At 35.6% G+C, this 24,944-nt stretch overlaps 1 protein-coding gene across 20 annotated transcripts in view; it reads right to left on the reverse strand.

Moving 5' to 3' along the window:
- Nucleotides 1-24,944, reverse strand: part of CEP83 (centrosomal protein 83) — a 165,818-nt gene that overhangs the window by 62,098 nt on the left and 78,776 nt on the right. For 14 of the 20 annotated variants that reach the window (XR_010135667.1, XR_010135666.1, XR_010135668.1 and 11 more), the window contains 5 exons: nucleotides 20,124-20,375; nucleotides 17,244-17,375; nucleotides 11,289-11,403; nucleotides 9,420-9,564; nucleotides 9,157-9,306 (listed from right to left, as the gene is read on the reverse strand). Coding sequence is in view for 16 of the 20 variants with exons in the window: in XM_054527498.1 (XP_054383473.1) it covers nucleotides 9,157-9,306; nucleotides 9,420-9,564; nucleotides 11,289-11,403; nucleotides 17,244-17,375; nucleotides 20,124-20,375 (794 nt within the window). In the remaining 4 variants the exon portion in view is untranslated. The remainder of the gene's footprint in view (nucleotides 1-9,156; nucleotides 9,307-9,419; nucleotides 9,565-11,288; nucleotides 11,404-17,243; nucleotides 17,376-20,123; nucleotides 20,376-24,944) is intronic. The other 6 variants (XR_010135669.1, XM_054527495.1, XM_063711856.1 and 3 more) reach the window with 1 other exon arrangement.

Here is a 24,944-nt window from a genome sequence, read left to right on the forward strand (position 1 = left end):
GCGTGAACCCAGGAGGCAGAGCTTGCAGTGAGCCAAGATCGCGCCACTGCACTCCAGCCTGGGCAACAGAGTGAGACTCCGTCTCAAAAAAAAGAAAAGAAAAACAAGAACCAACAAAGCCCAAAGTTAGTAGAGGGGAACTAAAACATAAAAATCAGTACAGAAACTTACAAAAAGATGATGGGAGCAAGGCCCCCAAAGTCTGGCCATAAACTGGCCCCAAAACTGGCCATAAATAAAATCTCTGCAGCAATGTAACACGTCCATAATGGCCATAACGTCCAAGCTGGAAGGTTGTGGGTTTACAGGAACGAGGGCAAGGAACACATGGCCCGCCCAGGGCAGAAAACCGCTTAAAAGCATTCTTAAGCCACAAACAAAACCCTGAGCATCTGTGTCTTAAGGGCGTATTCCCGCTGCAATTAATTCGGCCCATCCCTTCGTTTCCCTTAAGGGGTACTTTTAGTTAATTTAATATCTATAGAAACAATGCTAATGACTGGTTTGCTGTTAATAAATATGTGGGTAAATCTCTGTTTCGGGCTCTCAGCTCTGAAGGCTGTGAGACCCCTGATTTCCCACTTCACACCTCTATATTTCTGTGTGTGTGTCTTTAATTCCTCTAGTGCCGCTGGGTTAGGGTCTCCCCGACTGAGCCGGTCTCGGCAAAAAGGAGACTAAAAAACTATAAAATATCAACAAAACAAAATGTTGGTTTTTTGAAAAAACAAAATTGACAAAACATTAGCTAGACTAACTAAAAGTGAGAAGACCCAAATAAATAAAATCAAAAATGAAAAAGCAGACATTACAGCTGATGCCACAGAAATACTAAAGATCATTAGAGACTATTATGAGCAACTGTAGGACAACAAATTGGAAAACCTAGAGAAAATGGATAAATTGCTAAACACACAAAACCTATCAAGACTGAACCAAACAGAAGGAAATACAAAACCTGAACAGATCAATAATGAGTAACAAGACTGCATCATCAATAAAAAGTCTCCCAAGAAAAAAAGCCCAGGACCAGATGGCTTCACTGCTGAATTCTACCAAATTTTTAAAAAAGAACTAATACTAATTCTTCTCAAACTATTCCAAAAAATTGAAAGGGAGAGAATTCTTCCAAACTCATTCTACGAGGCCAGCATTACCCTGACACCAAAACCAGACAGGGACACAACAAAAAAAAGAGCACTATGGCCAGTATCCCTAATAAATACAGATGCAAAAACCCTCAACAAAACACCAGCAAACCAAATCCAGCAACACGTTAAAAAGATTACTCACCATGATCAAGTTGGATTTATCACAGGTATGCAAGGATGGTTCAATATATGCAAATCAATAAATGTGATACATCGTATCAACTGAATGAAGAAAAAATGATAATTTCAATACATGCAGAAAAAGCGTCTGACAAAAATTCAGCTTTCCTTCATGACAAAAACTTTAAAAAAAATTAGGTATAAAAGAAACATACCTCAATACAATGAATACCATGTATGACAAAACCACAACTAACATCATACTGAACAAAAAAACATTGAAAGCTTTTCTTCTAAGAACTGGAACAATACAAGGATGTTCACCCTTGTCAATCTTATTCAACACAGCACTGGAAATCTCAGCCAAAGCAATTAGGCATGAGAGAGAAATAAATGGCTTCAAAATAAAAAAGGAGGAAGTCAAAACTGTCCACTTCAGATGACATTATCTTATATATAGAAAAACCTAAAGATCCCATCAAAAAGCTCTTAGAATTTGTAATTCATTAAAGTTTCAGGATAAAAAAACTCAACATACAAAAATCAGTAGCATTTCTACATACTTAAACTAACTGGAAAAGAAAGAAATCTTCTTTATTATAATTATAAAAATTAAAATACCTACGAATAAATTCAACCAAGGAGGTAAAAGCTCTCTAAAAGGAAAACTATAAAATACTGATTAAAGAAATTGAAGACACCAAAAAATGAAAAGAAATCTCATGCTTATGGATTGGAAGATTAATATTGTTAACATGACCATACTACCAAAAGTGATCTACAGTCAATGTAATTACTACCATATTACCAATGAATTTCTTCACAGAAATTTAAAAAAAAATCTTAAAATTTGCATGGAGTCACAAGACTCCAAAGAGTAAAAAGAACAAAGCTGGAGATATCTATCACACTATCTGACTTCAAAATATGCTACAAAGCTGTAGTAACCAAAACACCATAGTACTGGCATAAAAACAGATACACCCACAAATGAAACAGAATAGAGAAGTCAAAAATAATTCCACATATTTACAGATAACTGATTTTCAACAAAAGCACCAAGAAAATACATTGAGGAAAGGACAGCCTCTTCAATAAATGATTATGGGAAAACTGCATATCCAAATGCAGAAGAATAAAACTAGGTCCATCTCTCGTCATATATAAAAATCAAAGACTTAAGTATGAGACCCCAAACTATGAAACTACTACAGGAAAACACAAGGAAAAGACTTCAGGACATTGCCCTAGGGGAAGATTTTACGGGTGAGACCTCAATAACAAAGGCAACAAGTTGGGCATGGTAGCACGTGCCTATAGTCTCAGCTACTTGGGAAGCTGAGGCAAGAGGATCACCTGAGTCCAGAAATTTTGTGCTGTAGGCGCTGTAGTGTGCTATTGCAATCGGGCATTCACATTAAGTTTCGCATCAGGATAATGACCTCCCAAGAGTAGAGGACCACCAGAATGCCTAAGGAGGGGTGATCTGACCCAGGTCAGAAATAGAGTGGGTCAAAACTCTATGCTGAACAATAGTAGCATTGCACCTGTGAATACCCACTGCAATCCAGCCTGGGCAACACAGCAAAATCCCATCCCTTATATAAATACAAAAACAAAATAAATGAAACAACTATAACAACAGAAAACACAGGCAACAAAAGCAAACATAGATAAATGAGATCATATCAAACCATGTTTCTGCACAACAAAGGAAACAATCAACAGAGTAAAGAGACAACCTATACAATGGGAGAAAACATTAATACCTGCAAACTAATTTTTTTTTTTTTGAGACAGAGTTTCGCTCTTTTTGCCCAGGCTGGGGTGCAATGGCATGGTCTCGGCTCACCACAACCTCCGCCTCATAGGTTCAAGCAATTCTCCTGCCTCAGCCTCCCGTGTAGCTGGGATTACTGGCGCACACCACCAGCCCAGCTAATTCTGTATTTTTAGTAGAGGCAGGGTTTCACCATGTTGGTCAGGCTGGTCTTGTACTCCTGACCTCAGGTGATCTGCCCACCTTGGCCTCTCAAAGTGCTGGGATTACAGATGTGAACCATCACACCTGGCCCACCTGCAAACTATTTATCTGACAAGGGATTAAAATTTAGAATAAACAAGAAACTCAAACAACCGCAAAAAGCCCCGAGTAATTCTATTTAAAAATGGGCAAATGATCTGAATGGATCATTTATGAAAAATTGTTCAACATAACTATTCATCAGGGAAATGCAAATCAAACCACAATGAGATTTCATCTCACCAGCTAGAATGCCTACTGTCAAAAAGACAAAACAAATGTTGTCAAGAATGAGGAGAAAAGGGACTCTAATACACTGTTAGTGGGGATGTAAATTAGTATAGCCATTAAGAAAAACAGTATGGAAGCTCTACAAAAAAAACTAACAACAGGCCAAGTGCGGTGGCTCACGCTTGTAATCTCAGTACTTTGGGAGTCCAAGGCAGGTGGATCACTTGAGGTCAAGAGTTGCAGACCAGCCTGGCCAACACAGTGAAACCCCATCTCTACTAAAAATAACAATCAATCAATCAATCAACTAGCCAGGCATGGTGGCACATACCTGTAATCCCAGCTGCTCGGGAGGCTGAGGCAAGAGAATCACTTGAACCTGGAGGCAGAGGTTACAGTGAGCCGAGATCATACCACTGCACTCCAGCCTAGGTGACAAAGTGAGACCCTGTCTCAAAAAAAACTGAAACAGAACTACCACAGGACCCAGGAATATACCCAAAGCAAAGTAAATTAGTATGTCAAAGTGATATTTGCACTCCTATGTTTACTGTAGAACTATTCACAGTAAGCAAGATATGGAATCAACCTACGTGCCCATCAACGGATGGATAAAGAAAATGTGGCATATATAAACAATGGAATACTATTCAGCCATAAAAAAGGATGAAATCCTGTCATTCATGGCAACATGGACAAGTATGGAGGACAACTGTTAATTAAGTCAGGCACACAAAGATATATACTGCATGTTCTCACTCACATGTGCAAGCTAAACAGTTTATTTCATAGAACTAGAGAGTAGAATAGTGGTTACTAGAGGCTGGAAGGGTAGTGAGGAAGGAAGACAGAGGTTGGTTAACAAATACAAAATTACTATTGGATAGGAAGAATAATTTCTGGTGTTCTACAGCACTACAGACTGACGACAGTTAGCACTAATTTATTGTATATTTGAGCTAGAAGAGACGATTTTGAATGTTCCCAAATGAAAGAATGCATTTAATGTTTGAGGTGATTGGATATGTTAATTACCCTGATTTGATCATTACACATTGTATACATGAATCAAAATATCACACTGTACCCTGTAAACATGTACAATTGTGTGTCAATTAAGTTTTTTAAAAACATGAAATAAGTGCTGGTGAAGATATGGAGAAATTAGAAGTCTTGTGCATTTTTGGTGGGAATTTAAAATGGTGCAGCTACTGAAGAAAATAGAATGGCAGTTCCTCAAAAAATTAAAAACAGAATTACAGTATAATCCAGTAATTCTTCTTCTGGATATATACCCATAATAACTGAAACCAAGGTCGTAAGGAGATGTTTGTACACACATGTTCATAACAGCATTATTAATAGCTAAAATGTGGAAGAAATCCAGGTGTCCATAGACAAATCGATAAATATAGTATATATGTAGAATTGAAATATTATTAAGCCTTAGAAAGTAATGAACATTAGGCCAGGTGTGGTGGCTCACGCCTGTAATCTCAGCATTTTGGGAGGCTGAGGTGGGCAGATCACCTGAGGTCATGAGTTCGAGACCAGCCTGGCCAACATGGTGAAATGGCATCTCTACTAAAAATACAAAAATTAGCCAGGTATGGTAACAGGCGCCTTTAATCCCAGCTACTTGGGAGACTAAGGGAGGAGAATGGCTTGAACCTGGGAGACAGAGGTTGCAGTGAGCTGAGATCACGCCACTGCACTCCAGCCTGGGCAACAGAGTGAGACGCTGTCTCAAAAAAAAAAAAAAAAAAGTAATGACATCATGCTAAGTAAAATAACCCAGTCAAAAAAAAAAAAAATAGTAAGACAAATACTGTTTGATTCCACTTACAAAGGTATGTATAGTAGTCAAAAATCCTAAAAGACAGAAAGTGAAATGGTGATTACCAGGGTTTGGGAGGACGGGCTAATGGGGAGTTATTGTTTAATGGGTACAGAGTTTGTTTTACAAGGTAAAAAGAACTCTAGAGATGGATGGTAATCATGGTTCCACAATATGAATGTATTCAATACCACTGAATTGTACACTTAAAAATAGTTAAGATGGTAGATTTTATTTTTATATGTATTTTATCAATTTTCAAATATTGGAAAAAAATTAATGAAATCCCAATAAAACTGCAAACAAACTTTTTAATGCAGCTAGACATTAATATTCAAGTTGCTATGAAAAAACAAACATATAATTATAGCTAGGAAAATACTGAGAGAAAAACTATAATGACTGAGTACCACAACGAGTTATTAAAGCATACTATAAAGCCTCTATAATTAAAGTATCATAATAATGGTATGGGCACCTAAAGTTCCAACTACTTGGGAGGCTGAGGCAGGAGGATTGCTTGAGCTCAGGAGTTCAGTGTTACAGTGAGCCATGATCACTCACTCCAGCCTGGGCAACAAAGAAAGACTCTGTCTCTAAATAAAAATTAAAACAAAATTATTTTTTTTAAATTGTAAAATGGCACATGAACAGACAACCAGATGAGTGAAACAGAAGAGAAAATCCAGAAATATACCCAAGTATATATGGAAATTTAAAATACAATAAAAGCATCATCATGAATCACTGGGGCAAAGATAGGTTTTTAATAAAAGTGTGGGACAATCAATTAGCCATTTAGAAAAAACTAATTAAATCCATACCTCACAGCACACAAAAGAATACACTTCAAATAGATCAGAGAACTAAATGTAAAAAATGAAATCATACAAGCAAAAAGAAGTGACTTCCTCTTTAACCTCAGTTCAGGGAGAGACTACTAACTCTGACTTAATACCCAGAGGCAATAACAGATTAAATTTGATTACATAATAAAAATTTTTGCATGGCAAAAAAATAACGGAAGCAAAATCAAAAGACTGCTGACACACACTGGCAGAAAATATCTGCAGCATAATCCTAATACATAAAGAACTCTTAAAAAGTAAGGTAATTTAAAAAAAAAAATTTAAGCAAGGGAAAAAAGGCCAAAAAAACCAAGTACAATAGGGAAAGACAAGAACAAACAATACATACAAAAATTATATAAAAATGGCCCTTAAACACATGAAACATTGTTCAATCTCATTTATAATATGAGAAATGCAAATTAAACTGCACTAAGATGCAAAGTGATATAATTCTCTTGGATGGAAATTTGGCAATATCCAACAAAACTGCATATGATTTACATTTTGCCCCACCTATTTACTTCTTCACCCTGAAGATACACCTCCAGAAAATGAAAATATTTACATGTACAACATTATTGATTGCATCATTAGTTGTAATCACAAAATACTGGAGGCCAGGTGCAGTGGCTCAACACCTATAATCCCAGTACTCTGGGAGGCCGAGGTGAGCAGATCACCTGAACCCAGAAGTTTGAGAGCAGCCTGGCCAACATGGTGAAACCCCACCTCTACTAAAAATACAAAATTTGGCCAGTTGTGGTGACATACACCTGTAATCTCAGCTACTCAGGAGGCAGGAGAATCGCTTGAATCCCAGAGGCAGAGGCGGAGGCTGCAGTGAGCCAAGATCGCCCCACTGCCCTCCAGCCTGGGCAACAGAGCAAGACTGTGTTTCAAAAAAAAAAAAAAGACAAAATATTGGAAACTAAATGAACATAGGAGACTATTTCACTAAACACTGATAGATACACATAGCGGAGTGCTATGCAGCCATAAAAAAGAATGAGGTTAATCTCTATGAACTAATCTGAAGCAGTTTCCAGGGTACACTGATAAGAAAGAAGGAAAAATTCAATGACATCTGATATTTGTGAGGAACAAAAACAAACAAACAAACAAACAAAAAATGTAGGAAGTCTAAACCAGAAACTAATGAGATTAATCTCACATGGGGCAGGATAGATGAGAAAAGATGAGGGAAATGGGAACAGGGTAGAGTAGATGTGGGAAGTGGCACTTTTTTGAGGGTTTTGTTTTTTTGGTTTTTTGTTTTTGTTTTTTTTTTGGTGTGTTATAGTTGTCCTTTAGAACCATGTAGACATTTCAAATGCCCAATATATTAATAAATAAATAAACAAGGATGAGGTATGGACTCATAATAGAATAGAATAGAAAGAATAAACCTGCTTTATAAGTGAATAACAAACCACGTTAAAGGAGAATTTGGTCAGAAAAATCCTAAGTAACTTTGGAAAACAATATTTTGACTATATACTCTAAGGCTAAAGATAAAAACAACTATATACAAATATTACATGTAAGTTAATAGGTTTGTTTTTCATTGAGTGATGAGTTAGCAATTCTAAAACAACTTTACATTTTAAGACTGAGGAAATAAGTAAATATGGTATGAATAATGAATGCCAGTTTTCTCACTGTCAAAAGAATTGCAAGTATGAAAAGAGGAAGGCCAGAATGAACTCCATGGTGCTGGAACAGAACTGGAAATATCAGTGTAAACTCAAGATTATTAATATAGAGAAAAAATCAAGAAATAGATGTAAATATGTACTTTTCAGTTCACTGGGAGGACCTAGAAGCAATGACTCTCTAGTACCAATAAGCATACCTAGAGTTGAGATTTTGGTTTCTAAATACCATTCTCCAATTAAAAAGGAATCAAAGCACCTCAGGGAAATGTTTAATTCCGGGGCTGGGGCAGGGAAAGTGAAAGAGAATCACAGAACATCCTGTAATGACAGAAAAAAGTCACAATAAATGGTGGGATTATGTCAAAAGGACATGGGATTCAACTTGAAAGATCTTCCAATAGCCAAATCCGAGAAAAGTTGAGCAACAAAAAAAATAACAAAATTTTATAATCTATAGAAAAAAATGTATGTATAAATCCATAATGATATAAATATATTTAGAGGAGAAGGGAAAGCTCTTCCTTTCAAGAGAATTCCAACTAATAAATGAGGAAGGATCACAGAAATGGAAAGACCACCATTTGGCAAATGCTAGAGTTATAACTGTTTCAGTTAAGAATTATCAATGGATACTAAAATTAATGGAAGATTATATAAAGGCAAAATATGAGAATATTTACACAGACTTGAAATATCATATAGGCAACCACAAGATAATTATATATTACAAAGGGAAAAAATAGTAATTTTATAGGGGAAAAATGTGGCAGATACCACCTTAACCAACTGATCAAGGTTAAAATCACCAGTTAAGGGGCCAAATCATGAAACTCCTAATATGATTCACTGAGGACACATGACTTTGATGTTTTGCTAAAAACGCCTAACCTGAATTTAACCATGAAAAATGCAATACAAAACCAAATTGAGAGAGGATATACAAAATACTGACAAGTATTTGTCAAAGTGTTCATATGTTCCAGATTAAAAGTATCTAAATGCAACATGTGATCCTGAATTGGGTTTTAGACCAGAAAAAAGACATCAGTGGGACAATTGGTAAAATTTAAGTACAGTTAATAGATTTTATAATAGTAATGCCTGATTTCCTGATTATATTCACACTAATTTCTTAATCTTGATTATTATAATATGGTTACATAGGTATTTGTATTTGGGAGATCAGGGTGAAGGGCACATGGGAATTCTTTGTACTAGTTGGACATCATTTTGTTAACTCTGACCTTATTTCAACATGAAAAACTTTAAATATATATGTATATATAACCTAACACTCTGAAGCTCCTTCCTGGTGATCTCTTCTGCCATCTGTGAAGCCCGCAATTTCTCTTCATACTGATCCTTTTCAGATTGCCTCCAGACATCATGTTCCACTTTCATTTTCTCCAAATCTGCTAATCTGTTCTCGAGTTCTAACCTAAAACAAGAGATCATAATTATGTTACAAGAACTATAATAAAGATGATATGACAGCAAAATGTTTTCATTTGCAAGGATATTTAAGTCAAACTAAGGTAATTAAGTACTTACTTTTCATCTTGTAATACCACAAGTTTTTGATAACCTTCTTCTTTGGCAGCTTGTACTTTACGTATTAATTCACGATCCTTTTCTACTAAGAGCACTTTGTGGTGTTCAACAGCTGCTTTGAGAATTTCACTGTCTGACTGTAATCCTAGTGTTTTTTAAGGAGAAAAGTGTACTATATTCAATGTTATTAAGATGAAAAATCACATTTAACAGCAAGCATTCATAAGCTGGTAAGACAACTAAAATAATGTAGAAAGTCTCTACAAATATATATTCTCAACAATACTCACATCATTAATAAACACTCTTAAAATAAGAATGAAACAGGCTAAAACTCAGAACAAATTTTCCTGTCACTGTTTATTTAGTGCATACACATATAAAAACTTTAATAAAAGGCTGTATACATTTACTCATTCGAACATTGAGAGTTGAGATCAACCTGGATGATAACCAGAGGTTTACTTACTTCACCTCTAAAGAGGTTCTGTGACCTAAGCCTCTAAGACAGCATCATAGACAAAGCTGGCCGATAGCAGAGTGAAATAAATCACAAAACCCTTCAAAACCTATTGATTCTAGCAGAATTGCTAGATCTCTAGCAGAAGTATAAATAACATGGACACTTTCAAGTTTGTACAATGAATTCAGAAATCTTTGTGATGAAATGGCAAATACTTTGCAGATGGAATAACTAAAGCAAATTCACATCTAACTCAACGTAAAAACAAAATGCAGCATTCTTTAAGTTCCTAAAAAAATTTACTCCCTAACTCTATGGAAATCAAGAGTCAACAAATAGAAATTAATAATTGGAAAAAATCATTCATAGCAGCCAGACACGGCGTTAGCACCTGTAGTCCCAGCTACTGAGGAGGCTTAGGCAGGAGGACCATTTGAGCCCAGGAGTTCAAGGCTAGCATGGGCAACAAGGTAAGACCCCATTTCAAAACATGAAAGGCATTCATCATAAACTCTGAAATGAGTTCAACTACAGATCAACTCAAGGATAGCTACAGGCCAAAGGTAAGCTTATTTAAATACTTCAAGTTAGAAACAACATAAATAATGAGGAAATCTGATGAGACGGATGTTCTAAGATTAAACTGGAACTTAAAAATAAGCCTACTCGGCCGGGCACAGTGGCTTATGCCTGTAATCCCAGTACTTTGGGAGGCCGAGGCAGGCGGATCACGAGGTCAGGAGATCAAGACCATCCTGGCTAACACAGTCAAACGCTGTCTCTACTTAAAAAAACAAAAAAATAGCCAGCCTGGTGGTGGGCGCCTGTAGACCCAGCTATTTGGGAGGCTGAGACAGGAGAATGGCGTGAACCTGGGAGGCAGAGCTTCCAGTGAGTCGAGATCATGCCACTGCACTCCAGCCAGGGGGACAGAGCGAGACTCCGTCTCAAAAATAAAAAATAAATAAATAAGCCTACTCTGCACTAGGCTACAATGAACTGGCCTGGGGTCTACATAAAAAAAAATTTTTAATTGAAAAAAATTAAGCCTGGAACCCAATTATCTTTCTCACATTCTCTAGACTTAAAGTGTCCTGGGACTAATAACGACACCATAAATAGATTTAAAACTTATAAATCAGGAAGTATGGCATCCCAATTACAAAATTTATTTATGTATCCAATAACTATGATAAAAACATAAGACTGATTTTTTAAAGTTATTAAATCTTACAATGAACAAAACACTCAACATATAATAAACATTTCATATGTACTCCAAAATTAAAACTAAATTAAGTTGAAAATTTGGAAATAAAAATTCAGGTTCAACTATTTTAATAATTTGAGTTCATATCTGAAAATAAGCAGCAGCAGCAGCAGCAGGAAGGGAAATCACATATTACCATCCAGTTCACTTTGAATCTTATTCCTTTCTCTTTCTAGCTCACTCTTAGCTCTTGCTGTCTCCAGTTTGATGTCTGTTATTTCCAGTTTGTTTGAATGTTTAAGTTCTTTTACCTGTTGATAATTAAAAACTGAAATTACTATTGGTCATTTTCTTGCCATTCAATACTTACCCCAAAACATAAGTGGAAACAAGAAAACGCTTTGGTAGTAAAGTAGAGTCTAAGTATCTTCCAAAAGAAAGGAGTGTCAGTGCCTGCAACAGTACTTCAAATAAGGAGACATCAAGAAAACACTGTTCTTTCCTAACAGAAGAGAGGCATTTCTTTACGAATATCTGTGTATGGTCCTTTGGCTTAATCTTGCCTTAAAGACTTAATTACAAGTATCTAAAATCAAATACTCAATGATTGAAAAATCTGCAGGGAAAAAATCCTGAAACTTTTAAAATTTGTTAATATTTCTAAAAGACAGGGTCTCGCTATGTCATCCAGGCTGGAGTGCAGTGGCACAATCATAGCTCGCTTTAACTTCAAATTCCTGGGCTCGAGTGATCCTCTCTCCTCAGCATTCCAAGTAGCTGTCAGGACTACCGGTGCACACCACCAAACTCAGGTAATTTTTCAATTTTTTTGTAGTGATGGGGTCTTGCCATGTTGACCAGGCTGGTCTCACACTCCTGGCCTCAAGCAGTCCTCCTGCTTTGGCCTCCTAAAGTGCTAGGATTATAGTTGTAATCCACTGCACTTGGCCGGAAACCTTCCTTTTAAAAAGTGTCCACAGCTGGACACAGTAACTTGCACCTAAAATCCCAGCTACTCAAGAGGCTGTGGCAGAAGGAAGTGTTTGAGGCCTGGTGTTGGAGACTAGCCTGGGCAACATAGTGAGATCCTTTCTCTAAAAAAAAATTTAAAAATTAGCCAGACATGACATGCCCCTTAGTCCCAGCCACTGGGGAGACTGAGGTGAGAGGATCACTTGAGTCTAGGGGTTTGAGGCTGCAGTGCTATGATTGTGCCAATGTACTCCAGCCTGGGTGACAGAGTGAGATCTTATCTCTAAAAAAAATTAAAATTAAGAATAAAAAATGTGTTGGAGACAAAGAAGGTACTCTAGGTAGAAGGAACAGCATACAAAATGTTATTATATGTATAACATCACATGGTCTGCTCTTAAAACAAGCTATGTATTACATGTAGAGCACTGGAAGATGTGAAATCTGTGGAGGAATGGCAGGGAATAAACTTTATATACCATACAAAAGGGTTGTTTTTCAGGTTAGCTGTTGAAGGTGGCACAATTAACTAACGTGAGTCCGTTGGCTTAAGAAATTGAAGGTAAATAAATCAATTAAGAGGCAAGAAATGAATAAACGGAGGGGGGAAGGAAGAATCAATTGAATCTGGTGACAGTGTATGTGTATAGATTGTGTCTGTGTGTGCATGTGCACAAGTATTAGGTAGGGGATGGGGGCAGGAACAAGTATAAATCATATAAATTCATTTTTCATAGCCCTTCTCTTTGGTAAGGAGTTTCTAAAATTAGATATAGTCATATAATAAGGATTTAATCAATACAAACACAAAGGTTAGATTAACCCGTTTTCTGATATATTATCCAAATATATAAAAGTATGGAATCAGAGTAGGAAACTACAAATACATACAAGTCAAATATAGAAAATGTGAGACGGCAGAAACAGGAAAGTAAAAGACAATTTACTTAAGAGTCCAATAAAACCCCATAAATACTGGAGTTGGGAGTCAGACACAAATCAAAAAGAGCTCCTAGAGCCAAAGAGGGCAAGGATAAGAAATAGAAGTGTCTTACTGGAAGATACTCCATCAACAAAAGGTCCTGAAAATGTTTCAAGGAATAGTTTCATGCAAAATCCTCATCCAAAGGAAATAAACAGAAAAGTGAGTACTGCCTTATGTACTGGTAACTACAATAAGACATCCCTCCAAATTAACTCGTAGATTTTTAAATGACCGTACATAAAATGGCGACCTTGTGCTGACATCAGTTTTGCATTTTTATTTATTTATTTTTTGAGACAGAGTCTCGCTCTGTCGCCTAGGCTGGAGTACAGTGGCTTAATCTCAGCTTACTGCAACCTCCGTCTCCTGGGTTCAAGCAAATTCTCTGCCTCAGCCTCCTGAGTAGCTAGGATTACCAGGCATGCACCACCACACCTGGCTAAATTTTGTATTTTTAGCAGAGATGGGGTTTCACCATCTTGGCCAGGCTGGTCTTGAACTCCTGACCTCGTGATCCACCCGCCTCGGACTTCAAAAGTGCTGGGATTACAGGCGTTAAGCCACCACACCTGGCCTGTAGTTTTAATTTCCTTTTGGAAGTTATTTTCTATAAAAGTAAGTTTTATAAAATGATGTTTACATGAAAGCAGCTGATAATTTGTTTTAATACTTAAACTTTCTGTAGATTGGATTTTACTACATTATAATTTCATGGACAGATAGAATTTAAATTATAAATACTTTAAAATTTTGAAGAAATACAATTACAAAGAAAATCCAATCACTATGACAAATGTAATTATAACCTGCCATTATATACTAACTGTAAAAGGTTAAGAATGACACAGCATTTCATTAACAAACATACTATAGCTGCATGAGGTGGAAAATTAGAGCCATCTTATTTCATAGGAAGTTGATTCATCTCATGGTAACTTCAAGATCTACAAAAACTTATTTCTTATTCATTTCACCCTGAAATTTACTGAAATGAGAAGACATTTTTAACTAAACTATAATTATTGAAACTGAAAGAACACCGAATAGGAAGTCAAGCAACAAGTGAGGTCTGTCTTCAGGCCTACTTTTGCTGTTAAACCAGTGGTATATGCTCAAGCAATTTACCTGTCCTCTCTGCATTCAAATGTACTCATTTATGGATCTTAAGTTTTTCTTTATTGCCTTATTTCTATTATCCTAACATCACTGATGCATCACTTATATGAACACTGTTAATTTCCTAAAAATATACTAAAAGGAATTTTACTTAAAATACCGTATGAAAGTTTATTACCCAGTAATGACAAATAATAGCACTTTTCTATGAGTAATCTGAACCAAATTCCAAATGTTACAATAAAGTTTCTTTCTGCCCCTAGATCCTTGGTTCTTAATCTTCTTTGTGATCAAGTCCCAAATCCTAGGAAAATTAGGGATTTTTTTTTTAAATAAAATGCTCATGTTAAAATGTTGCATAAAATTTCAAGCAATTCATGGTCTCCTGAAGCTCCACTGGACCAAGTCACCCTGTTCTTCACAGAACGTCTGCCATATAGATTCTGGCCTTTATGTTGTGAATTTGCTTTATGTTTTTGACACAATGGAAGTATTCAGATATTACTAACAAAACTTTAATAAATGTCAAAACTGGCAATACTGGGCATTTTACAGGGGGTCAGTATCTCTTAAAGTACACATACTCACAGAAAGACACACAAGAGCACAGTATAAATAAGCAAGAAATGGAAATATAATTGACAATATGTATTACCTAAGAAGCTCTGGATACAGATTCCAAAGAGACGGTACTTAAATCTTGATCTTTTTCAAAGTTCTGAGATGTAATTACCCACTTAATTTAGGTAAATAAGGACAACTCTGTTGGGTGGCTTCCTTAAAACTACCTTTTATTGGCATTCTGAGAATGAAAAACCTTATGAGGGAACTAGAAGAATTTACCTCACTGAATGTGAAATCTCTTTAAGGTCATCATTTTCAGGCCATCTTTGGTAATACCTTTTAATCCAAGACACTGATACTCACACTGACATAACTTTGTTCTAAAATCTGACAAACATTTACGAATTTGAGTAACTTAGACAAACACACCCCGGGTGTTCCTTTGCACTGCAAACAACCATTTGCTAGAATTGCAAAATGTTGATGAAAACTTCAAGTTGCAAAGAAAACTGTGGCAGTCATGTTTGAAATATTATTTTAAAATTTACCCTTCCAATGGAATCTTTACATACAAGATTTCAAATGAAACTTGGTTTGTTTAAAGTTGAAGGATGGTATTTAATACTCCATTTATACGCAAAATAATGCAAGTGTGCCTTTAAAAAGACAGGCAACTCTTAGCCACATGTATTAATAAACAAGCACAGAGAAATAAATACTATACTAGATTGCTGTTCTTTCTTCAGCAGAGTAGGAGAAATCACCTATGCTCTAACTCTAAAAGGAAAGAGCAATAGGGAAGAGTATATATACAGAAAAAAATGAAGAAAAATCAGGGTCAGCACACAGGTGAGCTAGGGAGCTCAGGTAAAATGTACTGCATGAAAAGTATTATACTTGGTGACCCCCCAAGAGAGAAGCCACAGCAGAAGCCAGCACATCCCATGTCCTATTGCGACATCTGTGGTTCCAATTATTCCAGCAGTGTAGTCTGGCTACTCAGGTCAAGAACAATGTGCGGCAAATACTAGGTACTCAATATTATTTTACAAAATTGAAAATAATTTATACTGGAATTGGAAGAAAAGCATGGAAACTCCCTATATCCTGAATTTACTTGTGTTTTATATCTATTTTTTTTGTATACTCTATAGTTATAAGCGTTCAATGTGTATCTGTTGAATATAAAATCTACTTACAGTTAATCAGGAGGCAATCAAATTATTTCCTAGTAGTTCTTACACAGTCTTAGTAGGCTGGAAGGGTCCTTACAGATATAAGGAAATTGGATCCTAATGATATTAGGTAACTTGCCTAAGGTTACACATAGTTACTGAGACAGTGAGATACAGACTAGTCAATGGACTAAAAATTCTGTATTCTTTATGTTACAATATTTTCTTATTTAAGGATATCATCAGTGTATAATCACTGCTATTATCATTTTCATCATCAGCTACATTTAATTTTTGCCACAACTCTATAAGGTAGGTATTAGTCCCATTTCATAGACAAAAGCACTTAAGTTTCAGAGAGACAGTGAACTGCCCAAGGTCACACAGCTTTTTTTAGTAACGGAAAAATCAGAATTTGAATCCAGTCTGTTAAGGAGAATATAAATGTAGATCATGCTGCTACTACTAATTTATTCATTGAAGAAATATTTATTGAGTACCTACTATGTGCCAGCACCATTCTAGAAGCTGGAAAAGCAGTAGTGATGAAAACAATGTCCCTGCTCTCTTGGAGCTTACATTGGGTTGAGGGGAAGGTGGTGGGAAAGAAAAGTAGAGACCAAAAAATAAAAACCAAATAACTATATCAGATAGTATTAAGAGCTATGAAGCAGGTAAGGAAGATAGAGAGAAAGACAGAGGAAGAAGGAAGATGCTGTTTTACAATGTGAAGACAAGGAAAGCCTCCCTGGTTAGGCAACATCTAGGGGGTAAGGAAGCAAGTTATGTGGATACATGAGGGAAGACTGAGCCAAGCTCAGACAAGTGCAGAAACCCTGAGCAAGAAGTGAGTTTGCTCAAAGAATGAGAAGGCCAAAGGGAGCAAAGTGAACAGGAGGAAAAATATATGGTCATGGCTGTGAAAAGACTGCAGGATCCAGATCATACAGAGCTCTGAATGGGTATAAAGCAGAAAGACCAGTTAGCAACCTAGCACAGAAATTGAGCCTAGAAAAATCATGGCTTGGACTAGAATAGTCACAGTGGATGTGGTAAGAATTGATCAGATTCTGCATGTATTTGGAAGGTAGAATGAAAGGATTAAAAATATTTCAATACAGAGAACTAAACACAAAATTTGTCACTGTACAGTATCAAGCATTCTAAAGAATGAAATAGAGGCATAACATACTCTACTGATCAATGTATTTATTTCTTAGAAGGTAGAATGATATAATAAAACATTTCAGTATAAAGAAATCAATTATTAAAAATAAAATTTATCATTATATAGTAACAAACATTCTAAAGAATGAAACAGAAACATAAAACAACTTACTTTACTGGACAACGTATTTATTTCTCGTTCAGCTTTATGCAATTTATTAATTAAAAAGGTATTTTGTTCACTGCTTGATTGTAGCTCTTTTTCCAAGCGTTCTGCCCGTAAATTAGCTGATTGTTTTTCAGCCTTTCATTCAAACAAAATATTTTAAAATTCACTCATTTTTCAAGTATTTCAAAATCAAATAAGCACTATTTAAAATACATTTATAATTATACAAAAATTATTCAAAACCTCAACATTAACATATATCAATGTAACAAAAATTTTCTCAAACTAATTGGTAGAATTCAAACGAAAGATAGTGTTCCAGGAAATATGCAACAAAGGTATCTAGACAAACAACATATGAATGACCATCAACAAAATAAAGTTTATATACTTCTCTCATGAGAGAAAGTACCTAAGGCATTCATTTGATGTCTATTTACTCTTAACACTGACTTATTTCAAACATTTTGGAAGTTTCCAGTCTACAACAGATAGGAAAAAGCGTATTAGAAAGTAGAAGACAGGGCTCATTGATAGTAACAACTAAAAATTGAAAATCTAAAATCAATGATTTTAAAAAAAGAAACAGGGAAAGATATGATTTCAAAATCCTCAGCTGATCTGCAGACATTTTAAGTATGAGCAAAGAGGCTCTTGATCTCATGACACAATTAAGATTGTTAATGAAGTCTGTAGGTTGTCAAAAAAGTTTCTGTATGGTAATATCGATAGTACTCTTTCATGAGGGGAGGGGAACTAAAATCTTTTTTAAAAAAACATGTCTATTCAACAAAATATATATATTTATACACACACACACACACACATATATATATATATATTTTTTTTTTTTTTTTTGAGACAAGGTCTTGCTCTGTCTCCCAGGCTGCAGTGCAATGGCACGATCTTGGCTCACCACAACCTCCGCCTCCCGAGCTCAAACAATTCTCCTGCCTCAGCCTCCTGAGTAGCTAGGACTTCAGGTGCACACCATGGCGCCTGGCTAATTTTTGTACTTTTTGTAGAGACAGGGTTTCACCGTGTTGTTCAGGCTCGTCTCAAACTCCTGAGCTCAGGTGATCCAGCTACCTCAGCCTCCCAAAGTGCTGGGATTACAGGCGTAAGCGACTACACCCGACCTCAACATAATTAAAATGAAAACATTTTGGCATTTAAAGGATAAATTTCAGTTTTATAACATCTCATTTCATACATATAGATGCTCTTCGACTTATGATGGGGTTACATCCTGATAAACCCATCACAAATTGAAAATATCTAAGTCCATACTTAGACTAGCCTAACTTAAGCATCCTCAAAACACATGCATTAGCCTACAGTTGGAAAAAATCATTTGGCAACATAGTACTCTGTAAAGAGGTTATTTACCCTCATGATCACATGACTGACTGGGAACTGTGGCTCAGTGCAGCTACCCAGCATTAAGAGTATCACACCACATATCAGTAACCCAGAAAAAGATCAAAATTCAAAGTACATAAATGCATATATGGCTTTCACACTATCGTGTAGTCAAAAAATCGTAAGTCAAACCACCTTAAGTTGGGGAACATCTACCTTAAATACGATAAGGACTATATTCGACAAACAATTAAGGAAAAAAACTATTTTCTTCATATATGAAATAATACTCTCTGGGCACAATGATAGCCAAGAAAGTTAAAGAAGAAAGAAATGCTTGCTGCCATATGCTTATTTTCATTTCATCTGACAAATGATAAAATTAAATATAGGCTCTTCTGAAAATGTCACAAATAAATCTTTTGTCATCATTCAACTTGCCCTGAAAATAATCACTCTAAAGGACCTCAATGGAAAGTTTCACATCAGGACTGTATGCTATATTCAACTGCAATCATCTCACTTATTCTGTCACTGTGTCAAATACATTAAGGATGGAAGGATGGCAACATAAACAATCTCACAATGAACTGCTTCATGTTTAAGGTACAATGATACAACTTTTAATTCAGAAAACCAGTAAATACTGACAGATCGTCATGTAACAAAATAAAAAAGTAACTTCTACTCTTCAAAACGTACCAATGTACTCCTGTACCACTGGCTGGGGAAAAAAAATCACCATCTTGGATTTGGATATTGATTTTAACTACAAATAAACGCCCGCTAATGTCCCCCCCACCCAAATCATTTTATAACTATTCCAAAGGAAAAAGAAACACTTTGAACTGTACAAAATAAATAAAAACAATTAAACAGGTATGTTTGCTACAAGTTAGGGACTAAGAACTAAGAAGAATAAGTGTATCTGAATAAAATGGAAACCAAGAATTTTCATAAGGCAATACCCGTAGGAGTACCAGTCAGGTCTGCCAACACTTATCTTTCTCTAATGAACCCAGGGAAATAATCCTGTAAAGGCATGTATACCTTTACAGTTAGATTTTACTACTCTGGCAAGAAGCTATCATAAGATACATCAGTGTGGTATTTCTGTTCAAACAGGATTTGTGACTTTAAGACCTCAAATCCCAGTGTAAGGAATGTACTATCTTGAAAGAAATTATTCTTTCTGGTTTGAGATGACTTTACTCTCAGAAACTCAAATACATATATTTTTATTTTGCATATTCTATTATGTGGCATTTTAAGAGTTAAGACACTTCAGATAGGTGACTTGATTCCCAAAGAATAAATATCCCTTTGTAAATGTGGTAGCATACGTATTGCTTATGAATCAATAGCTTTCTTCTTTACTAAAAGAATAAATACTCTTGGGATTACACAAATGCATCAGCATTAGCTTGGAGAGCATATATTTATGCTCTAAAAATCAAAGGCTTGTCAACTGCACTTTAAAAAAGTATGCCATACTCTACTGGGAAGTAATTAGAATCGTACCTCCAGGGATCTGACTGTAGCCTGCATCTCAGCCAACTGCCGCACCTGTATTCTTTGGGCATTTTCCACCTGAGCCTCAGAATTCTCCTTTTCAGCCTTTAATTCCACTACTTCAGCCTCTAAACCTTTTAATTTTTGACACAAATAGACTTTTTCTCGAGCAAGTTGTTCCACTCGTTTGCTGTCTTTTGTGAGATCAACATTAAGCAGCTGGTTACGTAGTTCTTCTTTATCTTCCTCCAGTCTTGCAATCTAATAATAATTTTAAAGAAAGCATACAAGGTTAAATTATTAAATTTTCAGTCATGAACATGCTTTACAAGTCAGTAAAATTAAAAAATGCACAAAATCAAAGCTCAGGTGCTGAAACAAAGTATAAAGGAAAAAATTTTAAGTATCACTATCTTTTTGTTCTTAGTGGGACTCAAATGTGAGGTCAAGGACTGTGTCCTGTTTTCCCTGTACCTCGACGTGGTGTCTAGAACAGGGCTTAATCAGTTGCTGACTAAAATTTAAAATTATAATACTATAAAAATAAGTATTAAAAATACATCAGGTATTTTAAAATTCGTCATAACATTATAGGGGTTCATGACCAAAACTCTGACTACTCCTAAGCTTTTCCTCACATGACTGTAATTCTTGAGCTAGTCTATACTAATAAAATTATCTATGTCAGGGCAACTTAATTCACACAAAAACTGCCTGTCTGTGTACATAAAAGCAAATGTGATTGATGAGAGTTTTTAAATGATAGCTGAGAGTTTATTAAAGTCCTAATTGTAATGACGGCCTAGATCTTAGTTCTTAGATTCAAGGAAGAATTGAAAAATCATTACTCCAGGGCAAGTGTTAAAGTCACTGGGGAACTTGCAGAGCAGAGACACCAGTGGTCTTGTCATTCATGCCAATTATCACTGCTGGACTTCGTGGGCCTCCAAATCAGTGGGTTTCAAACTGTTTCCTAACCTCTGAGGCATTTCAGAAGCTCCTCACCTCTGGAGACCCGGGGCAAGCAATCAGGGTCTAGAACTCATTCTTTCCCTTTCCTGATCTCCCCAACTATCTATCCCCTGCCACCACCCCCACCAAATCTCTGGCATTAACCATAAGCTTCTATTTTTAGTCTCTTTTGGGGTTTCTTCAAATGATTCAACTTAAGTAAATGATTCAGCTGGGTTTTTTGTTTTTTAAGAAGAAGTTGAAAACCACTGCTCAAAACAGGACAAGAGGTTGTTTGTAGCCAGGATGAACATCAAAGGCTCACTGTAAGCCCCCCCGCCTCACAAAAAAACAAAACAAAACAAAAAAAAACCTAAAGAAATGCTCCAAAACCTAGGCAAAAGTGGTCCAAGAAACAACTGTTTGATCACAGCACTATCAACGAATCTAAAAAGTTCAAGACCTCCACCCCAGGGCAGGATGTGTTCTCCACACCTGTAAAATGGGAAACTGAATTAGATGCACTCTAACGACCTTTTTAGTTTTAACACATGGTGATTCCAGTTTGTTTTTGGACATGCTGAATTTAAATGCCGATGAGAAATATAGGTAGAGCTATCCAGCAGGCAAATATTATTTTCCAGAGAATAAAATTTATCCTTGAAGGCAGCTGTGGCATTTAGAGTTAAGCCCTCAAAAGCCCAGCTAATTAGTGTTTCTCTCCTATTTTTCCTCTCGCGCTTTACAAATAACTATTACTTCCTGGTTTGGTCCCGGATTACCTTTTTATCCACTGTATTCTGTCATATAAATTCGGTTTAAATGAAGAACATGGGCTAGCTGATCTTTAAGATACTGTTTACCTTTTACATGAGGTAACTTGATATGGTTTTAATGTGCTATATTAGAGGTGTGATGGCTCATCTAAGGTCAGGAGTCAATGTGTAACTCAAGTTCAGACAATGGTGCCATTTACTGAGTACTTACTATGGATCAAATACTGAGCTAAGTGCTCTACATGTAAAATCGACATTAACAATAATTTTTCTTGTAGTCCCCATTTTACACATGGGGTCACACAGTTCACAATGTTCTTGACCTGCATACTTCCTATATTATTGCTTTCTTTCCACGTTTTGGGAGGCATCTGTGTGACAGCCGAAGTGATAGTTGAAGCTATGAGACTGGATGACAGCTAGCTGATGACTGAGAATTAGATTCCATGTTTATAACTCCTAAACCACACATATCAAATCATTCTTACAAAACTGCCATCTAATTTTGCTATTCATTTATTTGTTCAGGCAACAAATATTTACTGAGTACTTACTAAGTATCCAACACTGTTTTAGGTAGTAAGGATACAACCCAGCAGATAAGCAAACACAAAACCTCTGCTGATGCAGAGCTTATTACATTCAATCACTGCCATAACACCACTTGTGTCCCAGACATTTGGCACAGATCTTGGATACAGCCTCAGCTCTTTCCTTTTCTGCCATTCTCAATCAGACTCACATGTCATCTTCCTTGATGTCCTCAATTTCTTGTGCTCTCAATCTTTCCTCTAAATTTCCAAAGGGCTTTGTTTAAATTTCTCTTTTATAAACTTTATTTAAATCTGCCTGTATTGCAGTTACCACTACATTTACTCTATTCTATTCTAAATATAAACTTACTTGACAGATAAAACAATGTGTTAACTAATATTACTTTTTAAAAAGTTATTGAAGTAAAGGAAACTAAACAGAAACAATAGGGACTAGGAATAGTGACTGATTTCCTTTTCAAAAAATGATAGCACTTCAATTCCCCAAGGCACACGAGAGGGAAAGGTAGTGTTACCTAATTACTCCATCCTTCTTTGTTTTTATTACCTTTACGATATAACATAGGGATATGGGTAAGAGAAAAGGCTCTAGAATCAAACTGCCTAGGTTTCTTTTTTCTTTTGGTATTTTAAAGATATTGCTTTACTGTCTTCTGGCTTGTATTACTTGTAAAAATAAGTCTGTTGTCATTATTTTTTCCTCTGTATAAGATGTCTTTTCTTTCTTCAGTTACTTCTTTTAAAATTAAACTTTTTCAGATAATGGTAGGTTCACAAGGAATTATTATCAGGATTAATATAGAGGGATCCTGTATATCCTTTAACCAAGATTCCTCTATTGGTAACATTCCTCTTCCATTTTTGGGGAAGACATTATGTAGAATTGGTACTAATTCTTCTTTAAACACCTGGTAAAATTCTCTAGTTAACTATTCATTTTGGGAGTTTTAAAATTACAGATTCAATTTCCCTAACAGTAATAGGTCTATACAAACTGCCAATTTCACATTAAATGAGTTGTGGTAGTTTGTGCCTTTTAAGAAACTGATCCATTTCACCTGCATTGTCAAGTTTATTAGAGTAGAGTTGTTCAAAGGATTATCTTACTTCCCTTCTAATGTCTGCAAGGTCATGAGTGACACTCTTTCATTCCTGAGATAGGTAAAATTTGTATCTTCCATCTTTTTTGTTAGTCTTGCTAAAAGTTGGTCAATTTTATTGTCTTTTCAAAGAACCAGCTCTTTGTTTCACTGATTTTCTCTATTATTTTTGTTTTCAATTTCTGCTATGTTTATTATTTCCCTCCTTCTGCTTGCTTTACTTTTGATTCTCTTTTTCTAGGTTCTTGAGGTGGGAGCTTACATTACTGACTTGTTCCCTCATTTCTAACACATGTATTTAGTGCTATAAATTTTTCTTGGCACTGCTTTAGCTGTGTCCTAACATTTTTGATATGCTGCACTTTCATTTTCATCCAATGTATTTTTTGAAATGTAATCTCATTGAAATGTTTTTCTTTGAAATTTCCACCTTGATCCATAAATTTTTTTTAAGTATGTCATTTCATTTCCAAGTGTTTGAAGATTTCCCTGTTATTTTCTGTTATTAATTTCTAGTTTGATTCTATTGTGGTCAGAAAACTCATTCATTATGATTTCAAGTTGTATAAGTTTGTTGAGGCTTATTTTATAGCCCAGGATATGGTCTATCTTGTGTATGTTCAGTAAGCACTTATATACATTCAGTGAATACTTCAAAAGAATATGTCTGGGTGTTCTCCTTGGGTGGCATGTTTGATAAATGTTATTTAGGTTCTGATGGTTGATGGTGTTATTGCGTTCTTATTTATCCTTGCTGGTTTTTAATTGTTCTATCACTTGTTGAGAGAGGGGTATGAAGTCACCAACTATAATTATAGATTTGTCTATTTCACCTTTTAGTTCTATCAATTTTTGCTTCAAACATTTTGCACCTCTGGTGCACATATAGTATTCCTGTGTCTTCTTGCTGGGTTGACCTCTTTTGTCATTATATAATCTCTTTCTATATAAATCTGGTATTTTCCTTTGCCCTGAAGTCTGCTCTATCTGATATTAATACTGATGCTCCTGCTTTTAATTAATGATTCCATGATATATCTTTGTATATCCTTTTATTTACAAACTGCCTATACTGTTATACTTGGAGTTTCTTATAGACATCATACAGTTACCCCTTGACTTATGATGCAATTACATCCCAATAAACTCATGAAAAGTGAAAAATGCAGTTTATGCCGGCAACACAGCATATGGACCCTGACTTATGATGGTTCAAGTTACAATTTTTCAACTTTACAATGGTATAAAGTGACATGCATTTAGTAGAAACCATATGTCATAAGGAGCACCCTGACTTACAATGGAGTTACATCCCAATAAACCCATTGTTAAGTTGAAAAATCATTCAACTTCAACCATTGTAATCTGGGGACTGTCAGTAGTTAGGTCATTTAAAAAAATCTACACTGTAAATATCTATTTTAATTCATGTATTCAGACCATTTACAT

This window comes from Pongo abelii, chromosome 10 (assembly GCF_028885655.2).
Source record: "Pongo abelii isolate AG06213 chromosome 10, NHGRI_mPonAbe1-v2.0_pri, whole genome shotgun sequence".
Taxonomy (NCBI): domain Eukaryota; kingdom Metazoa; phylum Chordata; class Mammalia; order Primates; family Hominidae; genus Pongo; species Pongo abelii.